Here is a 19826-nt window from a genome sequence, read left to right as displayed (position 1 = left end):
GCTTACTCCTTGGAAGGAAAGTTATGACCAACCTAGATAGCATAATCAAAAGCAGAGACATTACTTTGCCAACAAAGGTCCGTCTAGTCAAGGCTATGGTTTTTCCTGTGGTCACGTATGGACGTGAGAGTTGGACTGTGAAGAAAGCTGAGCACCGAAGAATTGACGCTTTTGAACTGTGGTGTTGAAGAAGACTCTTGAGAGTCCCTTGGACTGCAAGGAGATCCAACCAGTCCATTCTGAAGGAGATCAGCCCTGGGATTTCTTTGGAAGGACTGATGCTAAAGCTGAAACTCCAGTACTTTGGCCACCTCATGCGAAGAGTTGACTCATTGGAAAAGACTCTGATGCTGGGAGGGATTGGGGGCAGGAGGAGAAGGGGACGACAGAGGATGAGATGGCTGGATGGCATCACTGACTCGATGGACGTGAGTCTGAGTGAACTCCGGGAGTTGGTGGTGGACAGGGAGGCCTGGCGTGCTGTGATTCACGGGGTCGCAAAGAGTCGGACACGACTGAGCAACTGAACTGAAGTATGCCTTGATTTCCCCTCTTTTTCTGAAAGACTTTTTCATTGGATGCAGTATTCTAGGTTGATATTTCTTTCAACATTTGACAAATACTGTGCCACTTCCTTCTGGTCACTGTGGTTTCTGGTAAGAAACCCTCTGATATTCAAATTGCTTATCCTCTGTAGGTGAAGAATCACTTTTCTTTCTTTGCCTTCAGTATTTTTTCTCTTTAGTTTTCAGAAGTTTGACTGTTATGTGATTTAGTGTCGATTTTGGAATTATCCTCTTTGGAATACATTCAAGTTCTTTAATCTGTAGGTTTATGTACTTGCCCAATTTGAGAAGTTTTCAGCCATTATTTCTTCAAGTCCTTTTAAAGACCTCCTCTTTCCTGACTCCTTCATGGCACTCTGATGCCATGACTGTTAGACTTTTCATTATGATCCCATTGGCCCCTGAGGCTCTGGGGTTTGGGTTTTGTTTGTTTCAGTTGGTTTTCTTTTTATGGTTCAGATTGACTAATTCCTATTTTTCTATCTTCAAGTTCATGGATTCATTTTTCTGTCCCTTCTATTCTACTGTTGACCCCATCCCTTAGTTTTCATTATTGTATTTTTCAGTTCTAAAGTTTCCATTTACTTTTTCCTTATATAAATAAATAAAAAGCCTCAGACTATTTTATATCTTTGCTTCAAGTGTGTTCATAATTGCTCACTGAAGCATTTTTATCCTGCATGTTTAAAATACTTCATCAGATAATTCTATTTCTGTCATCTTGGTGTTAACATGTATTGATTGTCTTTTTTCATTCAGTTAGAGATCTTTCTGGTTCTTGGTATGACTTTCAGCTAAAACCTGGAAACTTTCCTATTATGTATTAGACTCTGTATCCTACTTAAATCTTCTGGTTTACTTGGCTTTCTCTAACACTGTTTTGCCAGAGGAAGGAATGGGTGCCTCCTCCTTATTGCCAGGTGGAGGTACTCACATTTTACTGTCATGGAAGGAAGGGAGATCTCCTTGTTCCTTCTGTGTGCAGAAGGGAGGGCTAGTTCCTCACAGAGTCTCTACTGACAACATGGTGGGGAAGGCCTTGGCACCTTTGGGCAATGGTAGAAGTCCTGACTCCCCACCAGGCCTCTTCTGACACCACCTCTGCAGGGAGGGTGAAGAGAACCTTATTGCTGCCCTCTGAGAATGAAGGTCCAGACTGTGATCGCCACAGACATCTTGGTGGTTGGTGGGTAAGGGGACTGGTTACCCTCAGAAAGAATAAATATCTTGACTCTTTACTTGACGTTTTCTGACACCATCCTAGTTGGAATGGTGGGGTGCCTCATTACAGCTTGGCAAGGGTATATTCTGTGAGCACTTGCAAATAATGTACATGGTACTGTTTTATGTGAAATGTTTTGGCTTGTCTAGGCTCCATTAGGCCTTTGCCAATGTGGGTGTGTGTGGGACCATGGTATTTTTGTGTGGTGTTTCTTCAAGTTTTCTGTGTTGCTAATCTGCCTCTTTTTGGTCATTTGGCTGGAGAGAGCAGGTTCTGATTGGGTCTTCCTGTGTCCCTACCTGTTGGTGTTTCAGGTTAGACTGACTTAGTCTTCTTCACCTCAGAGATATATATGGCAAAAAGAAAATCCAAGGAAATCACCACAGTGTTGTTCCTCAGGATTCAAAGTGCATAGTAGATTTGCTTTCTCCTTTCCACTTCTCAGAGTTTTCTTGTGTTCGTTTTATATTTAATGTCCAGGGGTTTTAGCTGTATTTAGTGGGAAGAATAGGGGAAGTAGATCTACTTCATCTTCCTGAAAGCAGACATCTATGTAAGAATTTTAAAGCCTAATTATAAACATTGATTTATTTCATAAGGTGGTACAGATCACTAATTTTAAGAGACATCTTAATTTAAGAAGTTTTCTAGTGAGTATGAGGTCCACTTATCTTTATATTTTTTGATGTTCCATAAAATAGAAACCATTAATTGTTCATACATGGACTCAAAGTGTTTTGAAAGAAAATGGAGTAGAATTGAGTGGAAGAGGCATACAATCCTTATCTAAAATTTTGGGGAACAGATATATTTTAGTATTCAAAAAATTTATATTTTATAAAACATATTAAACATATGATATGATGTTGTTAAAGAAATAATCATTCATGACACTTGTTAATGAACAATAAGGCAGACTGTATTCAGGGGACCACTATCATGGGATTTTATAGTAAGAGAGAGATCAGCTCAACTCTGAATACAAGGCAAATGGAGACTTATAGCCAAGGAGTAAGATTGGGGTTAGTTGATGGAAAATTACTGAGAGGTAGGGTAATTCTTTGCTAAACTGACATAACAGGATTTTTGTTGAAGGCAGGCCAGAGTGATAAGATATTAAGGCTAAGGGAAAAGGAATTTAACCGGATATTAAGGGTAGTGAATTTTACTAAATTGACTCAACAGGACTCTTGCTAAAACTCGACTAAATGGGCCAAGGACAGAGCGTGGGCCAAGGACCAGACAGAGGACTCAGAGGAGCCTGACTCAAGTTTGGTTAAAGGAGAGCCTGTGTCAACTAACAACCCCAACAGGATTTGGTGCAGAATCTCTAAATCAAACATTTAATATTAATACTTCCACAGTAAGACATGACTATTCACACTAAGTAGGTTAAGTAAAGATTATAACTAGTATTACTTAGTTCAGAGAAGTTATGAAAATCCTGTTTTCAGAGCACTATGCTGTATAACCAAGGGTGCATTAGGTAGATCACAGCACAAGCAGCTCGGTCTCACCCCGCTCTGACTCAATGCACCGAGATTAATTGCATAACCTTCTGCAGGCACTTGAGTTTGCGGTCCCTGTGTCCTTAACTATTTTAAATTCTTCTAAAAATATTGAGTAATTTCCTTATTTACCCCTTGTTTTCCTAGTAACTAATTCATTGAAAATGATTTATTTTTAAAATCTGGGATTTATCTTAACACAGGAACTTCTCTGCTTATTAACAGTATTTTTCTCTCTCCTTAGATGAAGAGGAGGAAAGTGAAGAATCAAGTGAAGAAGAATCCAGCTTGGAGAGTGATGAGGATGAGTCTGGATCTGAAGATGAGGTTTTTGATGATTCTATCTGCCCGACAAGTAAGTTGGATAAAACCGTGCATTCTTTGTGACGTTTGACTATGGATGATAATACCAAAAAGGCCCTCTTTTTTGGTTTCTCAATTGTTTCATAATATTTAAGGAAAGGATGGTATAATAAGCATGAAGTATAGTCTAATACTTTTGGGGACTCTCTAGATAATTTACTTCCTATTTCTTGAGGCTGCTATTTATGAGTACCAAATTAAATAATCTGCAGACAATCTATAGTTGATTCAGTCATAAATTATGCAGAGTTTCATTTTACCAAGAAACAGAAAATTTATATATGTGTATGTACATGTGTGTATTTAAAACTACATATGTGTATTTTTATAAAACTCTCCCTTTTTGCCAAACCATTAAATTTTCATATTTCAAACCAGTTTTTTAAGGGCAATTTTTATGTCTCCTGGAGATTCTTGGCAATTTATATTCACTGTTTTCACTGGTGAAACCAGTCTGAAATATTCTTACAGTCTTAAGATTCTTATGTGAGTGAAAGTCAGTCAGTCATGTCTGACTCTGCAACCCCATGGACTATACAGTCCATGGAGTTCTCCAGGCCTGAATACTGGAGTGGGTAGCCTTTCCCTTCTCCAGGGGATCTTCCCAGCCCAGGGATCGAACCCAGGTCTCCTGCATTGCAGGTGGATTCTTTACCAGCTGAGCCACAAAGGAAGCCCAAGAATACTGGAGTGGGTAGCCTGTCCTCTCTCTGGGGATCTTCCCGACCCAGGAATTGAACTGGAATCTCCTGCATTGCAGGCAGAACATCAGTACTAACATCCCAGCCACTATCATGATTATTATTCTTTTTTTTAAATATTAGCTACGCTGGGTCTCAGTTGCAGCACTGGGGTCTTTGATCTTCGTTCCAGCATGCAGAATCTAGTTCCCTGACCAGGGATTGAACCCAAGTCCCCTGAATTGAGAGTTCAGAGTCTTAGCCACTGGACTGGCAGGAAAGTCTCTATCATGATTATTAATACCATTATAATTTCTACCTGGAGCCCTAAGTGTAGTGAAACCTTATTGGAGCAGGTGGACATTAATTCTGAAGCCCCAAAGTCCACACTTATTACTATATTCTCTAACAAATGGAGCTGCTTTTTCATTTTGACTGTCTTTTCAGATTGTGATATGGGTCTCTTTGAACTGGCCCTTCAACTTCGAGAGAAAAGGCTGGACATTGAAGAGGCTTTAGTTGAAGAAAAAAAAATGATCGATAACCTCAAAAAAGAACACGATACACTGTCCAAAAAAGTACGTTATTCTGCCTTTTTCAGGTCTGTTTATCGTCTCCCAACATGCTACACCTCCTTCTAGCTATAATACTGCTATTTCATAGCAATGGCATGAGTTAAGGCTTATTGTTAGAAGAGAGACATATCCCATGTTGCATCCATTTACAGACGTCTTTGAGGGCCGTTGCCCCTTTGATGATTGGAACTTTTTCTAAATCATTGGCCCCGAAACTTTTTTGATTATATACTTCTGGAAATTAAAAAAAAAATTGTGGAGCACATATTCCCACAGTAAATGTATATTTATTTAGGTATTATACCCATAAACTATTGTACTAATTATATTTCATGTGTTATGAAACATTTCGGAGAAGGCAATGGCACCCCACTCCAGTACTCTTGCCTGGAAAATCCCATGGATGAAGGAGCCTGGTAGGCTGCAGTCCATGGGGTCGCTAAGAGTTGGACACGACTGAGCGACTTCGCTTTCACTTTTCACTTTCATGCATTGGAGAAGGAAATGGCAACCCACTCCAGTGTTCTTGCCTGGAGAATCCCAGGGATGGGGGAGCCTTGTGGGCTGCCATCTATGGAGTTGCACAGAGTTGGCCACGACTGAAGTGACTTAGCATAGCATAGCATGAAACATTTGCAAAAACAGAGAATAAAAAGAATAAGATAAAAATAAATAGAAATGGAAACTCCATTTTCTTTCTGGACCCCAGTAGAACACTTTGACATTCTGAGGTGTATGCATTCCTTTGGAGTCCACTAAGCTAAACTTCCGGTACAGTTGTATAGATTTTTTCTGCCATATCTACTCAGTTTCCCTCTTAGGTACTCTTGCCTAGAGCAGCATCACTTGATTCATATTCAGAAATGTTTTTGGTAGGCTGCTTCTCCGCTTGCAAAAGGGAAATGGTTTGGAAAGCTTTCAAGTATTTTAGGAGATGAGGCATGTACTTTAAAAATACTGTAGTTAGTAATTTCATTACCATAAAGGGCTTTCTTCGCTAATTTATCGAGGTCCTTATGACCAAATGAGATTTGAACCATCCTTACAGAGATACTACAGGCTGAGAGATGATTTTCCTGCAGAAAATAAAAGGGAGATGGGAACACGTCCTCTGCGTTTTCATTCACAAAATCTCTACAACTCTGGGGTCATAGGAACAAGTGAAAAAGTGGTGTGGCTCATGACTTAGCAGAAAGAGAATAATACACACTTCTGGGGAGCAGTCTGGGATTATCTGTTTAATCCAGCCCAACAAGGCAGATCCAGCTCATATTTTTTGTTCCTCCCCAGTGGTTTCATTTATCACCTTGGGTATATATTCACCGAATCCTGTTAACATCTCGCACTTGGGGCTTTCTACAGGTAAAAATTGTGGCAACTAATCTGAACGCAGCAGAGGAGGCCCTGGAGGCTTATCAACGTGAGAAGCAGCAGCGGCTGAATGAACTGCTGGTTGTGATCCCGTTGAAGCTCCACCAGGTGATGGGGCTGGAGGTTGCCCCACCCTCTCTGAGCAGAAGAGCCATCACCCTCAGACTTTTCCAGAGAAAGATTCATGGGACACTGGTGGGGAGAAGGGCAGTCCTTGTCTGAGACATCTACTTGCAGAATGACACCCCAGTGGTTCTTACCTCTTCTGAGATTATTATAAAAGCATAATATCAAAACATGTGTATTTCCTGGTGGTCATTATGACTTTGAAAGTTGAATCACTTCAAATCTGAAGCAATGAGGAGCCTATGACTTAAAAGAATGGCTTGGAGGTTGAAATCTTCTTGTCTCTTGGACACATGTCACTTTTCACACCTTCTTTAAATAGATGGGGACTAATGGTGCAAGAATGATCTTCCCTATTATTTACTTGTTAATGAGGGAGGTTAAGATAAAAGGAAAATAATTTTTCCCCTTTTCTTTGTTCATCTCTATATCCCACTTGAATTACAACTTACATTAAAATGCAGAGATCATATCAGCAAAAGCCCCTTGTAATGTATTTTGTCAGGTAAAGAGAGAAAGCTGTATTTGAGAAGAAAAACCGAGGAGGATCACCCTTACATATATCTTGTTTAACCTGACCCAAACTGGATTCACTGTCTGTAGCAGTTTGCCAAATATTCCAGCCCTGAAACGTCTGTTCCATCCTTAGGCAGTAGATATCCAGCGTGGTCATTTTGGAAAGATTTGCTGTCCCAGAGGGATGTAATGTGACTTCTTTTTGAAAGCAGCTTCCTGCTTTTACCTTCCTCAGTGGTGAGAGTTAGGAGACCAAAGGTCATGACCTAACAAGGGACAGGAAAAGAAGCACATCCCTTTCTATGACTTTACAATTAGTTTGGTTTTTGTCTATTTGATACCAGTTTTGTCATGCTTTTGTAGATAGAGTATGTGCTATTTGGAGAAATACCGAGTGATCTTTCTGGAGCTTTGGTCTTTTCCAACCGCTCCTTGGGACGACTGCAAGAACGAATTGTCCAGCTCCATGAGGAAAATTCCAAGCAGCAAAAACTTAACAAAGAATGCCGGGAGAGGCGTAAGCAGCTTATCCGAGAAAAGAGAGAGATGGCCAAAACGATACAGAGTGAGTAGTAAGCCCATGGCTTACCTAGTAATATTTATTGATTACAGAGGGAATGTCAAGTGGTCATTTCCAGCTCTGAAAACAGTAGGTTGTCACAGATCCAAACCGCTGAACAGAAATAACACCTTCCCCTCTTTCTACTTACTCTCTCTCCTGATGCTATCAAAAAGTTACTCTATTTTAAAAAGGATAAATCTTTTGTCATAGAAACAATTTCTCATGATTTTTAAAGGTTTTATGTTTAATAAAATGTAGAAAAATATTAAAAAATACCCACTACCAAGCTTAAGAAATAAAGCACTGAAGATATAATTGATGGCCTTTCTCTTTCTAGTATCATTCTGCTCTCTGCTTCCCCAGGATCAACCATGAGGCAGGTACATACACATATAGATGTATTCACACACACTATATGAAGTGTCTTTGCATGTTTTGGGTGTAATTTGCAACTCACTTTATTAACCCATTTTCTATAATTAGCCATTTTAACTGCTACTACAGTATGCCATTGGACTATAAGAGTTTTTCTTTGGCCTCCTGTTGATGGATATTTAGGGTACTTGTAATTTTTCATGATTACAGACAATGTTTCAGTGAACCTTCTTGCACATGTCTTCCTGTGCATGTGTGGGAGGAGGTGGGTCCCCAGGAGTGGGGACTGTGGGTGACACGGGCTGTGTGTGTGCATTTTCTGCTCGCCCGGGTATTGTCAAGTTGTCCTCCAAACTGGTTGCACCGTTTTCTCTTCCTACTGTTTCCCTCGCCACCCGGGAGGGTGAGAATTGCCTAGGTTCCATAGTCTCATCAACACTTAGTAATGTCAGACTTTCATATATCTGTCAACCTGGTATATGTTAAAATTGTATTTCACTGTGCTTTTTGTTGCTCTAGTTCCTTGAGGTTGAATGTCTTCACATACACTTATTTGCCATTTGTGTTCTCATATGAAACTTGCCTGCTATACACCTTGCCCATTTTTTTACTTCTGTTTTTTATTTTTCTTATTGATTGTAGGGAGATTTTTTTTCCCCTCTGTATTCTGTCTTTATCTATTACATGTATTTTGAATCTTTTCTAGTATGTATCTTGCCTTTTTATTAGGTGTATCTTTTTGGGATACAGACATTTAAAATTTTAATGTAATTAATTTATCAACCTGTTTATAGTTTGTGCATTGTGTATACAGCACAGTGTATGTGTATGTCTTAAATCCTTTCCTATTTGAGGTCATATTTTTCTATTGTTCCCTCTGTTAGTAGTGTTCCTTACTTTTATGTTCTTAGTTCACCTGGAATTGAGGTATATAGTATAAGATGTCGGAGAAGGGAATAGCACCCCACTCCAGTACTCTTGCCTGGAAAATCCCATGGACCGAGGAGCCTGGTGGGCTGCAGTCCATGGGGTCGTGAAGAGTCAGACATGACTGAGCGGCTTCACTTTCACTTTTCACTTTCATGCATTGGAGAAGGAAATGGCAACCCACTCCAGTGTTCTTGCCTGGAGAATCCCAGGGACGGGGGAGCCTGGTGGGCTACCATCTATGGGGTCGCACAGAGTCAGACATGACTGAAGCAACTTAGCAGCAGCAGTATAAGATGTATGGAGTAAAGACATGGAACATATATGTAAGTGATGAAGTATTCCAACTTTAATAACAATAAAATTACGAGTGGTATAATAGCATCTACCTTAATGCCCCAGAACTGTACACTTATTTTTTTTTGGCCACATCACATGGCATGTGGACTCTTAGTTCCCCGACCAGGGTTTGAACTGTGCATTGGGAGCATGGAATCGTAACTACTAGACAGCAAGGGAAGCCCCAGAAGTGTACACTTTTAAAAGATTAAAATGGTACATTTTGTTATGTGAATTTTGCCACAGTTAAATATTTTTTTAAAAGAAAATTTGGAAAGGAAAAAGGGAGGAATATAGTTGTCAGTCAGTCCAAGTTGCTTGAATTTGTAGAGGTCAGTCTTCAGTGAGATGGTGGTTCTGCTCTCATGGGTGGCTGGATTATAAAATTTTAAAATACGTGTAAGGACTCTATATTTGAATAACATTTGAGACACAGAGTTTTCTCAGGTGTAAACCTCGCGGCCCCAGTGTTTCTCTCGTACTTCACATTCCTTTGGCTTCTGTAGCTTGTGAATGTTGTTTATATTTGGAAATACTATTTGTCAAACCAAGGGAACAAACTAGCATGAAAATGAGAGAAACTTGTTTCCATTTGAGTAACCTCTCAGTTTGGGAAAATGTGTGAAGATGAAATGAAGTATTCATATTTTTGGAATGTTGGTTGAAATTAAAAAAAAAAAAAGGTTCTGTGTAGTAGAAGTTTTATTCAGTGGTTTTCAGTTCTTCTGCCACCCCTGGTTTGTTTTCTGAAAGCAAGTTGTGGGTCTGGTTAAAGACTGATCTTCTAATTCTGAAGGTGAAACTAGGAGTGGGTTCCTTTCCTATAACTCAGAGAACAAAAGCTTAACAGTGATGAAAAACACCACAGTCGCTCACTGGTGCCTTCCTCCATCCCAGACCCAATGGGGAAGAGGAGGAGAGTTTAGAACATGAGGTGGGAAGGCAAGTTCTCTCCTTTTCAAGAAGAGCACAGCTTGCAGCCATGGGGAGGGAGATGGGGAGCAGGGGGTGTTCCGGAAGGCTTTCTGTCCCCGGGGAATACTAGCTGTGGGAAGGGCAAAGACCAGAGTCCATGTCCTAGTACATGAGGCTGCCTTGGGAGAGGGCACCCTGATATATGGGCTAGCTGGGGGAGTCAAGGTTCTTACTGAGGGGGCCAAGTAGGCAGCCACAGGCTAGATACACTAGAGCAAATAATCCAATCACTATTTCATTTCCATCACTAATTATCATGGCCACCACATGATGCAAGCACATGGAGGTGCCACTCACATAGAAATGAATAACCCTTCCTGGATTGTGCAAATGGCAGTCACGCCAATTGTGCCATTATCATTCAGTCGTGGTAACGATTATACCTGAATACACATTCCTGCCCAGTTACTGAGTTGTATCATCTTGTTATCTGTTAGGGCCTTCAGAATTCACTTAGGGGATTCTGGTCAAAGAAAATTTTGTTACAAGGTTATACTTTCTTAAAATCCCACAAATGGAATTTTATCCAGGTTTTCCAGCATTCCCATGTTGAGGAAAGACAATAAAACAAAAGGAAAACGTTGCATGTTAGATGGAGAGAACTGTTAAGAAGAAAAAATTAAAAGGAATGGGAAAGAGTGCTGAGGCCTGTAGGAGGCTAAGGAGGAGTTCTCTGTAAATGTGATATACTTGCTAAGACGTGGTTCTCCCTAATGGTTAGAGGACAAGTTACACTTGGTTGCTGCTGTTGCTAAGTCGCTTCAGTTGTGTCCGACTCTGTGCGACCCCATAGATGGCAGCCCACCAGGCTCCCCCGTCCCTGGGATTCTCCAGGCAAGAACACTGGAGTGGGTTGCCATTTCCTTCTCCAATGCATGAAAGTGAAAAGTGAAAGGGAAGTCGCTCAGTCGTGTTCGAACCTCAGCGACCCCATGGACTGCAGCCCACCAGGCTCCTCCATCCATGGGATTTTCCAGGCAAGAGTACTGGAGTGGGGTGCCATCACCTTCTCTGGTCACACTTGGTTACACCTTCAGAAATGAGTGTACGGGAAATGAGTCTATCACAGTCTCACAGCTTGTTTTCAGAAAATGGGCTGTGTGGGACCAGCCACGTGGCTATATTGGGAAGAGAATTCCAGGCAAGGTAATTCCAGAGGATTCCTTATGAGAATACCCAAGTGAGCCTGGAATGTTTGAGAAGTAAGAAGGTGTCTGGAGTAAATGAGAGAGGTGTGAGAGCTAACAGGGGCAGGGCAGGTAGGACCCTGTGAGCCACTGCCAGGAGTTTAGTGTTTTTACTCGGAGGTGGAAACTGCTGTTCAGTACCTATTTTAGTCATAGCACAAGATGTTACAGAGATCAGTAGTAGAAAATTAAAACCCAAAGGCTTTATAACCCGTTGGAGCCCATGAACAGTCTGAGCAGGGGCAGACCGGAGCGTGTAAACCACCTGAGAAAGGTGAGTCTGTTTCACCCGGGAACTTGAAGCTGATGAAAAGCCAGTGCAGGAATGTGCATCCTAAGTGAGGCAAGCAGTAGGTGCAGTGTCGCGGAGGAAAACCCAACTGGTAACATAAGGTCTCTTACCATCATCTTGCAAAAGCTGTTCCTTAGAATGGTATTGTTCGTTTAATAACAGTGGGGGCTTCTGAACAGCCTGACAGTGGTTGTCTTCTTTTAGAAATGGAAGAAACAGTCAGTCAACTAATGATTAGCAAGTTTGGCCGCGTGATCAATCTAGAAGCCCTTCAGACACTTTCTGTGAATACAACGCTTGAAGAACTAAAGATCAAAAAGCTTCGAAAGGAGCTATCGAATGTAAAGGAAATGAAAATGTGGGAGGTAAGGATGAGAGGGCAGGTGACCCCCTGGGCAGAGGTGAGAACTCCTGGTGAGCAGTCAGGCGGTCCCTGCAGAGCATCTCTACATCTGTACAGCTAGAGCATCTCACAGGCCCCTGTGAGCCCCACTGAGTTCCCCCATGGTCTTAAGTCTGTCTCTGCTTCCTCATCATTCACTTAATTGGAGGTACTGGTCTATCTTGGGATGAAAGCACCAGCACTGGAGTCTGGGGTACAGGATTCATGTAAATATAAGGGCAGCATGGCATGAAGGAGAGATTCCACTCTGAGGTCCACATTAATGTGTAAATGCTCTAAGTGTTAGACGTGAACTGCTGTACTCTGTGCCTGGTAAGTCACTTCAGTCGTGTCTGTCTGTCTGTGACCCCATGGACTGTAGCCCACCAGGCTTCTCTGTCCATGGGATTCTCCAGGCAAGAATACTGGACTGGGCTGCCAAGCCCTCCTACAGGGGAATCTTCCCAACCCAGGGATCAAACTCTCTTATGTCTCCTGCATTGGCAGGTGGGTTCTTTACCACTAGTAGCACCTGGTAATGCTCTGAGGATCCTCCTTATATAATTCTATATAGCTTTTGCATGTCGTTTGCATTCTGGAAATTAGAAAAGCATCTTGAAGTAATAGATTTTATAACAAGGTATATACCATTTAGCTGGTAGGGTCTTAAATGTTAAATGCCTGCACTGTTCCTGGAGCCATGAGATGAGGCAGGATTCCAGTGACAGCCTGATTCAAAGAGAGGGGCTTTTACAAAGATTTTATAAGCTCACCAATCACACGGCTTCTCTAGTTTTCTGACTTAACAGCAGATAGGGAAGGAGGAGAGGTTCCCAGTGTATCTTTTCTTATCTAAGATTTGTCACTGTACTGTGGAGAAACAAATTACTCCAGCGCTGGTGTCAGTGGGACTGGTTCCTATGAGGGTAGTGCTGGAGATAATATGTGCAATCTAAAATAATTTGTTGGAGCAATAGGGTAACAAAGGAAAGCCACTGGCAGACGTATGGCCATTGAAGCTGGTCACCTTGAGGATTCTGGGCCAACACTGGGGGGAAACGTGGTATAGGAAAGTTTCTGGTTAAACAATCATTCTCCCTTTTAATTAATGAACACCAGCACTCAGTCAGCATACTAATATCCTTCCTCAGAAGTGGAGTGATACGTATCTCCACCTTATTTTTGCCTACTTTCATTCTTTTTTTTCTCTAATCAAACCACACCCGATGCACCTGCTTCTGATTATATTACTGGCTTACTATATATCCCCATGGCTTCCCTGGTGGCTCAGATGGTAAAGAATCTGCCTGCAATGTGGGAGGACCTGGGTTGGGAAAATTCTCCTGGAAAAGGGAATGGCTACCCACTCCAGTATTCTTGCCTGGAGAAATCCCATGGACAGAGGAGCCTGGTAGGCTACAGTCCATGGGGTTGCAACGAGTTGGACGCGACTGAGCAACTTAGCAGTAGCAGTCACTGTATGTGACAGGGGGTGAGTACAATAAGCATGCTCTTGGCTCTTGTAGAATTTAAAGTCTAGTTTGTCAAGAAAAACTTCTGGGCTTCCCTGGTGGCTCAGACAGTAAAGAATCTGCCTGCAACGCAGTAGACCCAGGTTTGATCCCCTGGAGAAGGGAATGGCAGCCCACTCCGGTATTCTTGTCTGGAGGTTTCCATGGACGGAGGAGCTTGGTGGGCTACAGTCCATCATGTTGCAAAGAGCGGACACCACTGAGTTACTAAGACTTTCACGTTCATGTGCATATCACTGCATTTGCCTGATGGTTTTGATCAAATCTGGACATTTGTTTTTGTTTCCTCTCTCATTCACCAAATCCATTTTACATCTTCCTGCCCTGGTAGGAAAAGATTGCTCAGGTTCGATGGGAATTGATGATGAAGACAAAAGAACACACCAAAAAACTTCATCAGATGAATGATTTGTGTATTGAAAAGCAGCAGCTTGATTCGAGACTGAATACTCTACAGAACCAGCAGGTATGTTCCTTTTCTTTAGACCCTTGGTCAGAATTAGGGATGTTCTGTAAAGGGAGCTATTCATAAGAACACTAAGTGCTGGCTTTTAAATGAACCTTGAACTTGAATGGGTTTTGGCCCACCTGGGTCTTTGAGGACACTGAGTTGATGCTGTTTACATTATTGACTATGCCAAAGCCTTTGACTGTGTGGATCACAAGAAACTGTGGAAAATTCTGAAAGAGATGGGAATACCAGACCACCTGACCTGCCTCTTGAGAAACCTATATGCAGGTCAGGAAGCAACAGTTAGAACTGGACATGGAACAACAGACTGGTTCCAAGTAGGGAAAGGAGTATGTCAAGGCTATATATTGTCACCCTGCTTATTTAACTTATATGCAGAATACATCATGAGAAACGCTGGGCTGGAAGAAGCACAAGCTGGAATCAAGATTGCCAGGAGAAATAGCAATAATCTCAGATATGCAGATGACACCACCCTTATGGCAGAAAGTGAACAGGAACTCAAAAGCCTCTTGATGAAAGTGAAAGAGGAGAGTAAAAAAGTTGGCTTAAAGCTCAACATTCAGAAAACTAAGATCATGGCATCCGGTCCCATCACTTCATGGGAAATAGATGGGGAAACAGTGGAAACAGTGTCAGACTTTATTTTTTTGGGCTCCAAAATCACTGCAGATGGTGATTGAAGCCATGAAATTAAAAGACACTTACTCCTTGGAAGGAAAGTTATGACCAACCTAGATAGCATATTCAAAAGCAGAGATATTACTTTGCCAACAAAGGTCCATCTGGTCAAGGCTATGGTTTTTCCAGTAGTCAGGTATGGATGTGAGAGTTGGACTGTGAAGAAGGCTGAGCGCCGAAGAATTGATGCTTTTGAACTGTGGTATTGGAGAAGACTCTTGAGAGTCCCTTGGACTGCAAGGAGATCCAACCAGTCCATTCTAAAGGAGATCAGTCCTGGGTGTTTTTTGGAAGGAATGATGCTAAAGCTGAAACTCCAGTACTTTGGCCACCTCATGCAAAGAGTTGACTCATATGAAAAGACCCTGATGCTGGGAGGGATTGGGGGCAGGAGGAAAAGGGGATGATAGAGGATGAGACGGCTGGATGGCATCACTGACTCGATGGACGTGAGTCTGAGTGAACTCTGGGAGTTGGTGATGGACAGGGAGGCCTGGCATGCTGCGATTCATGGGGTCGCAAAGAATCAGACACAACTAAGCGACTGAACTGAACTGAACATTACAATGAGCCTGAGGGACCAGCTTCACTGTATGCCTATTGGGTGCTATGAATTCAAACAGAAAGTACTGATTAAGGGATTTGCCTTGACCCTAGAGAGGTAAGGTGATTTAAGTATAAATAACGATGTCAGCATGCTCCCTGAATCTGGTGTCAAACATCCATTTTCAATATCGGGTATTTCCTTTGACCTAAAGTCTAAACCACGTTACGTATTAAAACACTTGTTACTTTTTATGGCTTTCAACTTGCTCTGATAGGTTTTTTGAGGCTAACATAGTAATACTTAATACATAGTATGTGGTGGGTAATACTTATTTAATAATTAAGTTTCTATTTAAGCCTTGCCTTCTAGGAACCAAACACAGGTATGACATATTCTAAACTATATGCTATAATATTTTAATAGTTTCTGCAAAAATACTGTTTTCTCTTGGTTCTTACTTTTTAAGCTCCCAGGAAATGGTCTAAACCAGGGGTTTTCAAAGTGTTTCTGTGAAGAATGGCATGTGCATCCCCTGGGGAGCTTGTTAGGAATGCAGATTCTGGTTCCCCAGTCAGACATACAGAATCAGAAGCTCTTGGGAGTGGGCCCAGAATCTAGAACAAGCCTTCCAGGGGACTCTGCTGCATGCTAGAATTGAAGAATCACTGGTCTGAGCAGAAGTCCAAAAGAAAGAATGAATAAAAGGCTTTGGGAGGTTTACAACTAGAATTAGAGAAGATGACTAGAATCTGAATGTCAAAGACTCTTTATCCACTAGACAATTTTTGAGCTGAGAGTCGAGGCAGTGTTCAGGAAGGATGATGCCTAGACAGAACCTTCAGAGTTGGCCATGAAATACACATCTGTTGACCTGGCAGATACCTTGGCAAGGAAAGAGTTTGGACCCAGGAGATCAGGGAAAGAAAATTATTATCTGGGTCTCTTTACATAGTATCTCTTCATAGCTTTACAGGTATGGTCTCATTCCATTGGTGAGGTCATTGAATCTTCAAAATATCGATTTTCAAAGCTCAGAGTGGTCAAGTAACCTGCTAATTAATATGTGGAGAAGTTTGTTTTTCAACTGAGGTCTGTCTGTTTCCCAAGCTGACTCCACTGCTATTATTCTTACAACATTCTAGGCATGAAGTGGGGTGTAGATGGCAAGGCCAAAGACATTTCAAAGTAAGAGAAGCCAGAATTTGTTTGGATATGGTAAGGAGAATGAGGGAAAAGCTATGGTGACTTCAGAGTGACCATCTAGACTGACTAGGCATGGCGGGGAGAGGGGCATGCATTTAGCTATAAGTAACAAAAGAGAGTAGCTCAAACAAATAGGGGCACTTTGCCTCACTTAAGTCTGCAGGAGATGAATTAGGGGTTTTGGTTTATGGGCCAGTATCTCTGTGATTCTCTCAGTGACTGGTAGAAATTCCCTTCAGAGTCACAGAGGCTGCCTTGGCTCTGTCGTTGATGCCCAAATGCCAGCCTCTTGTCCCTTTCATTGAGAAAGCAAGCAAATGTTTTCTGCTACCTCTACTGAGCCCCTCCCAGCTGGAAGAGGAACTGGGTAAGGTTAGTATTTAGCTTAAGGCAATGGCACCCCACTCCAGTACTCTTGCCTGGAAAATCCCATGGATGGAGGAACCTGGAAGGCTGCAGTCCATGGGGTCGCTGAGGGTCGGACACGACTGAGCGACTTCACTTTCCCTTTTCACTTTCATGCATTGGAGAAGGAAATGGCAACCCACTCCAGTGTTCTTGCCTGGAGAATCCCAGGGACGGGGGAGCCTGGTGGGCTGCCGTCTATGGGGTCGCACAGAGTCGGACACGACTGAAGCCACTTAGCAGCAGCAGCCTCTGCAGTGAAGGTGGGCAAGGGGGAAGATACTAGGTGTTATGTCCCTTCCTTTAATGTGCATTCAGGTTTAGTGAGAATGTACTTATGAGCTATATAGGAAAAGGAGGTATCTTACCTTAGAATTCCAGCCATGAGCCCTGTAGGGTATGAGTGACTGATGGCCAGTTAATCAGTTACCCTCTAAAGGGGATTTTTGCATGTAAGAGTTGCTTATTAGCACAAAGGGACACATTTCCAATGGGGGGATTTCAGTGGAAGAAGTGAAAGTGAAAGAAAGTGAAAGCGAAAGTGAAGTTGCTCAGTTGTGTCTGAGTCTTTATGGCCCCATGGACACCAGGCTCCTCCATGGGATTTTCTAGGCAAGAGTACTGGAGTGGGTTGCCATTTCCTTCTCCAGGGAATCTTCCTGACCCAGGGATCGAACCCAGAGCGGTGGCTATTTTAGACTGACTGCAAGGCAGGCACACCTAATAGAGCAATGAAGACAGAGAAGTTTCCATATTCCAAATGATGTTTACAGCAGGGAGGTGTTTTCTCTCAACAGGGCAACGCCTTCCAGGGCCCTCGGAAAGCAGATACTGAGGCAAGAGCAAGGGTCACTGAACTGATCCAAGTCCAAGCCGAAAGGATTCAGGCCTTAAAGGAAGAGATTGCTCTTTTGCGTAAGAAAGGTGGTCTCCTCCTGCCCCCGATTCATCACCCACAAGAGAATGAATGAAGTCCCAGGGCCTTTAAGTTTGCTTTCTCCTCAAATCCATCCATGATTTGACACACAATTCAACAGAAGTTCTGTTGTCTGCGACAATCCTACTGTTTTAAAGTGAACGTATCTGAAAGTCTAAAACCAGATCCAGTCATGTAGTTTTAATGATTTCTCCCCAGTTGGTTATCTCAGAACTGACTAATGCTCAACAGCTACTTATATTGAACTGAGCCATTTTAGATGTGCCTGGAACCAACTGGATCAAATATAAAGTCTCAGGAGGCGGTGTCTCAAACCCTCAGAAAGAATCAGTAGTATATCCTGTTTTGTAAAATTTGTTTTTTGGTTATCTGAATGTTTAGCCATTGGCAAGAAAATCTATTATTCAGCAAACCATGAGAAAAACCTCCTTTTCTTGAAAAATAAACTTTGTTATCAGGTATTCTCTGAGAGGACACAAGAGAAAAAAAAATTTTTTTTTGCCAACAAACAATATCAGGGAAAAAGAAATACAACTTAGAATTCTGACATTGTTAACTTTCTAAGTCAGTTACTTGAGGGCTCGGGATTCAGGAAATGGATACAAAGAACAGAGCAGTGGCCTTCAGCTGGCATAAAGCAAGAAATAATCAGCTTCCTGAATCACCCAGAGTTTTAGCAAACTCCTCAGCTCTGGGTAAAGCAGAGAAGTGTGTTTTGCAAAATGGTTAAGAAGGAGGCTCTTCTCTGAAGGTGTCTAACTCTACCAGCATTTCCTATAGTTTCTCACATCCTGTGCCTTTCTTTTTCTGGTTCTACTTGAGTCATTTGCTGGCTTTAATACAGATAAGGAAGTAATGAAATAGATTTCAGCACTGAGAGATCATCTCTAATAATAACTTTTGATTGTAAACGTTTTGGGAGTATCCGTTTGGTTTGGGGGTAAGTGGTCATTGGAATTCATCTAAGAATGATTTCACCAACAGTTGGACTCCTGTTAGTAATAGGTCTAGTAACAGGTCCACTTTAATGACAGCCTCTCTGGAGCCTGTCCCAGAATAGAAATTGGTTATTGAAAAGGAAAGGTAAAGAAGACAATATTGCACCAATGTAGAAAGTGACTCAGCAAAGTCAAGTCTTCCTAACCTGTGGCTAGCCTGCTGATCTGCCTGCCAAAATTATAAACAGGACTTGGGTTCTTTGTTGGCATGTATATGTTAGAGGTGGCCACCTGGCCTGCTGTGTCTGAGATCCTTTCATCTCCCTATTTAAGAAGTCCAAATAGCTTACCATTTGTGCCTGTCAGCACAGAGCTCTGACGCAGTAGCCTCTCCACTGGACAGCACCCTTTACCACCTTCTCTGTTCTTCACTCTAAACTATGTGTGCCCTCCAAGCATTTAAGAAAAATGTTAGTCTTAGCTCTGAGTGTTTTAATTTTTATGTAGGAATAAATAAGTAAAACAATATCCCACCCAATTTCTAAGGGTCAGGAATCTGGGAGCCACTTAGCTGGGCCTTTCCAACCTGCATCTCCCATGAGGTTGCATTGGGGCTGTGTCCATCTGAAGCTTGGCTGGGGCTGGAAGGGATACCACCAGACCTACTCACTCAACTGGCTGGCCAGCCACCACCCTGAGCAGCTGCCTGCATACAGGGAGTGGTCCTGGAGGGGACACTGTCCCTTGCTATGGTGAGAGCCAGGGTAAGTTCCATTATTTTCCTGGGCCTCATTATCAGATAAATGAGAGATTGGGGACACTGTCCCTTGCTATGGTGAGAGCCAGGGTAAGTTCCATTATTTTCCTGGGCCTCATTATCAGATAAATGAGAGATTGGGGACACTGTCCCTTGCTATGGTGAGAGCCAGGGTAAGTTCCATTATTTTCCTGGGCCTCATTATCAGATAAATGAGAGATTGGGGACACTGTCCCTTGCTATGGTGAGAGCCAGGGTAAGTTCCATTATTTTCCTGGGCCTCATTATCAGATAAATGAGAGATTGGGGACACTGTCCCTTGCTATGGTGAGAGCCAGGGTAAGTTCCATTATTTTCCTGGGCCTCATTATCAGATAAATGAGAGATT

At 42.2% G+C, this 19826-nt stretch overlaps 1 protein-coding gene across 1 annotated transcript in view; it reads left to right on the top strand.

The window, feature by feature from the left end:
* The window catches only part of CFAP44 (cilia and flagella associated protein 44), a 113693-nt gene extending 95471 nt beyond the window's left edge, over positions 1–18222 (top strand). Inside the window, exons 29-35 of the mRNA XM_010852770.1 lie at positions 3541–3651; positions 4787–4917; positions 6277–6393; positions 7291–7492; positions 11789–11949; positions 13830–13964; positions 17604–18222. Coding sequence (XP_010851072.1) covers positions 3541–3651; positions 4787–4917; positions 6277–6393; positions 7291–7492; positions 11789–11949; positions 13830–13964; positions 17604–17777 — 1031 coding nt within the window. The 3' untranslated portion in view covers positions 17778–18222. The remainder of the gene's footprint in view (positions 1–3540; positions 3652–4786; positions 4918–6276; positions 6394–7290; positions 7493–11788; positions 11950–13829; positions 13965–17603) is intronic.
* The last annotated feature ends 1604 nt before the right edge of the window (positions 18223–19826 follow it).

The sequence above is a fragment of the Bison bison genome, unplaced genomic scaffold, assembly GCF_000754665.1.
Source record: "Bison bison bison isolate TAMUID 2011002044 unplaced genomic scaffold, Bison_UMD1.0 scf7180017864314, whole genome shotgun sequence".
In the NCBI taxonomy this organism is placed as follows: domain Eukaryota; kingdom Metazoa; phylum Chordata; class Mammalia; order Artiodactyla; family Bovidae; genus Bison; species Bison bison.
This window is presented reverse-complemented; position numbering and strand designations above follow the sequence as displayed.